The sequence below is a fragment of the Malania oleifera genome, chromosome 9 (assembly GCF_029873635.1).
Source record: "Malania oleifera isolate guangnan ecotype guangnan chromosome 9, ASM2987363v1, whole genome shotgun sequence".
In the NCBI taxonomy this organism is placed as follows: domain Eukaryota; kingdom Viridiplantae; phylum Streptophyta; class Magnoliopsida; order Santalales; family Ximeniaceae; genus Malania; species Malania oleifera.
This window is the reverse complement of record NC_080425.1, coordinates 68,791,435-68,795,841: the sequence shown is the minus strand read 5'-3', so window position 1 is coordinate 68,795,841 and position 4,407 is coordinate 68,791,435. Positions and strand designations below refer to the sequence as shown.

Sequence of the window (4,407 nt, the reverse complement as noted above, 5' to 3'; positions counted from 1 at the left end):
AAAAGATTGGCAGCCCGAGTTGGTGAAAAGTCACTTTCTAAGGGTTTGGTCACCCGAGGGAGAGATAATGTCATTTTAGGTTCGGTCGCCCGAAGCCTAGTCAAACCGTTGAAATCCCAACGGTTCGGGCTCCTGAGGTGATTTGAACACCTGGGGTTCGGTCACCGGACCTCTCACAGTGATTTTCATTTTAAGTCTAATTTTTGCCTCAGTTAATTCCCCTAATATTTTAAGTGATGTTGGAGACTTTTCTTACGTGCAAGTGTTAAGTGAGTCTTTACATTGTTATTGTAAGACTCATTGAACTTATATTTTTGTGTGCAAAAATATTTTCACAAGCATATTTTCAAACATCTCTTGTGCTAGCATCTTGAAAAAAACCTGGCGTCGGTCTACCGAAGGGTGATTCCTAAGGTCTTTTTAAGGTCTTGAGTTAATAGATCCTACATGCATGATATACAGATTATTACAGACATTTTCTTAATTAAAATTATAGACCCAAATAGAAAATATAATGAATAAATATATCGAGTCTTCGCTTCTCTTCAAGTCACCGTATGCCATCAATATGATCCAGTCAGTATGATCTTGCACACAAGCTTGAAAGCCATTAAATACAAAGAGTATTTATCATTATCAAAACTGTAAATGACCAATAAGATCAACATTTAATTTGTAGTTAAATATATTTCAATAAGAAGCCATGACCTAATTCTAATAACTAACACTGTGTCAAACACAATTCGTATTCTTTTAGAGCATATAAATTAAATTTATATTTCAAAGTTAAATTTTAATTCGACCTTTAATGAATTATATTAAAATATAATGTAAAATTATATTATTTTTTATCTAAATTTAGATAAATTTAATTTTAAGACTTGGTAACCTTAATAGCATTTTAAAAATAATTTTGATAACTAATAAAAGTAAAAAAAAAAGTAAATAATAAATAAATGAATGAAAACAAGGTGTCTGTACAGGGTGTGGTTCAGGTGGTAGTACAGGCTGCGGGAGTGCCTTTCGCGAGGTCAGGTGTTCAAACCCTCCCGGACTCGTTTCCGCTCCTGTACTCCTAAATTTACCCTTCCTTTGGAGTTGTGGGGTCAACTTCAAGGGGCGCAGGATTAGTCACGTGGACTGTAAAACGGACGCGTGGATACCTGGTGCGCATTCCAAAAAAAAAAAGATATTTCATGGCATCTCATTTTAAAAAATTTCTTAGATATTTTTTAAATAATGAATTAAAAATTCATATAATTAATATAAATAAATGTTAATTAAAAGCAATTAACTTTTGGTTGGCATCCTTAGAATCATTCACTCAGAATAAATGTTGAGCTTCTTCGGTATGTGACCCATTCCGAGTACACAACATTCCATCTGACACAATTTACATATATCTTTTCTAAAAAAAAATGTAAATCAATTTATATTTTAAAGCTGAATTTGAAATTTGACTTTTAATGAATTAGATGAAATATAATATAAAATTATATTAAATTTAGAGTATTAAATAAAATATTATATAAAATTTGTGAGTTTTTAAAATGTTAAGAGAGGTTGAATCATTATGAAAAAATTCATTAACATTTGAAATCTTTCTGCTGAAAATTTTAGTAATATCTTTTATTGCCTGTGACCCATTTAAAACTTAAAAAAAATATTAAAGAAAAAAAATGAAAAAAATCATTTCTTGTATTTATCTATTATAGAATGCAAAAAGAAAAATAAAAGATATTTAAGAAATTAAAAATAAAAAATTAATTTTGCATACAACTATATTTTGATATTTTCAATTTTTAATTATATTAGACTAAAATTTTATTTTTAATAGCATTTTAATATTTTAATAAATACAATAAAATTTTATTTTTCTCAAACGAAATATAAAACAATTAAAAATATTACTAAATAGTAAAAAAAAAAAAATAGTAAAAGCGCCCCGTGCCGTACTGTTGTACTAGGGTTCTTTTCACGGCATCTCTCTGGGTCACGAGCAGAGGAACACAGTTCTCGGGCAGAGAGAGCACAGTTATCCGGCAGAGGACACGCGTGGGGGAGTGCGAGTGGGCAAGCGGAAGGGTGACGTGGGAGAATAGAAATAGGAGTTTGAAGGAGGGGAGGGGAGGAGAGGAGATAGAAAGCAGGAGGGAAAAGGAGGTAAGACCAAGCTGTCATAAGCTGTGAGCAGAGCTCTCTGACTCATCTGAGTCATCCCGTCCATCTCTGTTAAGGGCCGAGGCCCCCACTACCCTACACACCTCAACTCCCACCTGCCCAAAAGCCCTGCCATGTCAGTCCTCTCCCCCTGACCACCTGCGTCCCACCCATATCACTTTCTTCTTTGTATCTGTGCCCCAAACACAGTAGGAGACAACTGGTACCTGGTTTTACCATTGGCTCTCTCTCTCTCTCTCTCTCTCCTCAGTAACTCACTTACTCTTTATCTGTCTCTCTCTTGGGTGGGCTCGAACTTAAGACCTGGCTCGAACTTAAGACCTGGCCTTTTGAAGTGAAGGGCACCCATTAGCCAGGAGGGTGCCAGTACCCCTTAAGATCAAATTTGTCATCAGACTGGCCCTGTTACTTACTTACCGGTGGGGTTGCAGCTGCAGGGATATTTATAGGTTGCAGCAGAGACCCTTAATGCCCATACGTAACGCACAATGGAAGCGCTTCTGAAAAAAAGGCAGGCATTCTTCAGAACCTCCCAGACCCAGAACCCGCTTCCCAAGATTGCCCGCCATGCATGCTCTGCTTCAGCAGGTACCCATCTTACCTCCTTCTTCCATGAACCATCCATCCATCCTTCTTTTCCTCTCTTTCTCTCTCTCCCAATCTTGAGTTTGATCTTGGTTTCGTTCTTTTTTTTTTTTTTATACTTGGCTTGCAGGGTTTGGACGGCCTGGCCTACCACCAATTGGTTGGGGCAGTGATGCTGGTTGGAAAATAGAGAGCGGTGGGTCGATTCTCAGAGGGCGAGAAGCGTCACCACCCTCACCTGGGCTCGGTCTGGGTCTGGAGCTGGGGCGCGGCTCTGCTCATGACTGCAGGCTAATTGGGTGCATCCCTAGGGTTCCGGCTGGCTTCACCCATCCTCAGCTGCAAGAGCTAGAGCAACAAGCTCTTATTTACAAGTACATGGAAGCGGGACTCCCTGTACCTTGCCATCTCGTTTACCCCATCTGGAAGAGTCTGGCATGCTCCGCTTCTGCCTCTTCTTCTGGTTTAGCTGGTCCCTGTGGTTGCGGGATCCATCACCAGTGCTACCCCACCTGTAAGATCTCCCCCCCCCCCCCTTCTTTCAAAACGCTTCTACCTCCGTGCTCGTTTCAACGTATGATTCTAGATGGGTTTTTGTTTTCAATTATAAATTCTCTGATCAGTTCTTTTAAAACTTGTTATTCTTTATGCGATGGAGAGATTTGATTTTGGAACTCCATTGTTTTGGGTTATGTATGATTAGATTTGGGTGGAAGCCCTTACTTCTTGGATTACAAGAGCGGCGTGGATCCGGAGCCAGGGAGATGCAGGAGAACAGATGGGAAGAAATGGAGATGCAGCAAGGAAGTGGTTCCAGACAAGAAGTATTGTGAGCGGCACATGAACAGAGGCCGTCATCGTTCAAGAAAGCATGTGGAAACTTCTCAAATTTCTGATAATAGTAACACTGGCACGCCCCCTACGGACCCAGATGATCTCAAGTCCTCCATCAATCTGACCATTTCTCTCCCGTCGAGCAGCACCGTCGATCCACCGTGATGCTTCGCCGAGGAATGTTCTTCAGGGGGTCAGGTACTTGGAGTTGGGAAATCGAGAAAGTGAACCCTCTTTGTAATTATTTCCAGAAACTATATATGTTGGGCAAAGATTGTGTGTTCTTTATATGTTTTGGAGGCGATCGACCTTTATAGCTTTTTGGGTTTGAAGGCTTTGAAGTGTTGGGTGATGATCTCTGTTACAAACAGGGGACTTTGTCGTCTTCTTTTGTTTTTGCTGTTTGGTGGTATCGTTTGCTGGGGACTGGAATGTGTTGGTTTCGAATTGTCCCTAGTCTCTAGCTCCCTGTGGAATCCATCTGTTTATTAATAACCATTCCCCTGTTTTTAAGCTGCTTTTGTAATTAGTATTCCTCTTTTATAGTTTAAATGTCTCGATTGCTAAGGTTGTTCGTGAGGAACTTGCACATCGTGGGACTGCCATATGTTTGTTTAGGACCATCATTACTTGCAAGGAAATTTGAGACTTGTAATTTTTTGTTGGTTGATGGATCAAGTTGCAATAACTTTTGGTTTCTTTCTTTGTAAAGATCGTATAACTTTTGGAGTCTATGAACTTAGTTGAATTAAGGAATTGGGAGTGTTCTCGTGCACACATATATATATATATATATATATATATATA

At 39.0% G+C, this 4,407-nt stretch overlaps 1 protein-coding gene across 1 annotated transcript; it reads left to right on the top strand.

Moving 5' to 3' along the window:
- Positions 1 to 2,484: 2,484 nt before the first annotated feature.
- On the top strand, positions 2,485 to 4,113 carry LOC131164076 (growth-regulating factor 10-like). The gene is made up of 3 exons (XM_058121031.1): positions 2,485 to 2,769; positions 2,897 to 3,280; positions 3,470 to 4,113. The coding sequence occupies exons 1-3, from the start codon at positions 2,670 to 2,672 to the stop codon at positions 3,763 to 3,765; spliced, it is 780 nt and encodes a 259-aa protein (XP_057977014.1). The 5' UTR covers positions 2,485 to 2,669; the 3' UTR covers positions 3,766 to 4,113.
- The last annotated feature ends 294 nt before the right edge of the window (positions 4,114 to 4,407 follow it).

Bases quoted from the DNA above. Each gene is read 5' to 3' on its own strand.
- LOC131164076 (XM_058121031.1), top strand. From the start codon at position 2,670: ATGGAAGCGCTTCTGAAAAAAAGGCAGGCATTCTTCAGAACCTCCCAG. The intron at 2,770-2,896 runs GTACCCATCTTA...CTTGGCTTGCAG, and splicing joins TGCATGCTCTGCTTCAGCAG to GGTTTGGACGGCCTGGCCTA. The intron at 3,281-3,469 runs GTAAGATCTCCC...ATGTATGATTAG, and splicing joins TCACCAGTGCTACCCCACCT to ATTTGGGTGGAAGCCCTTAC.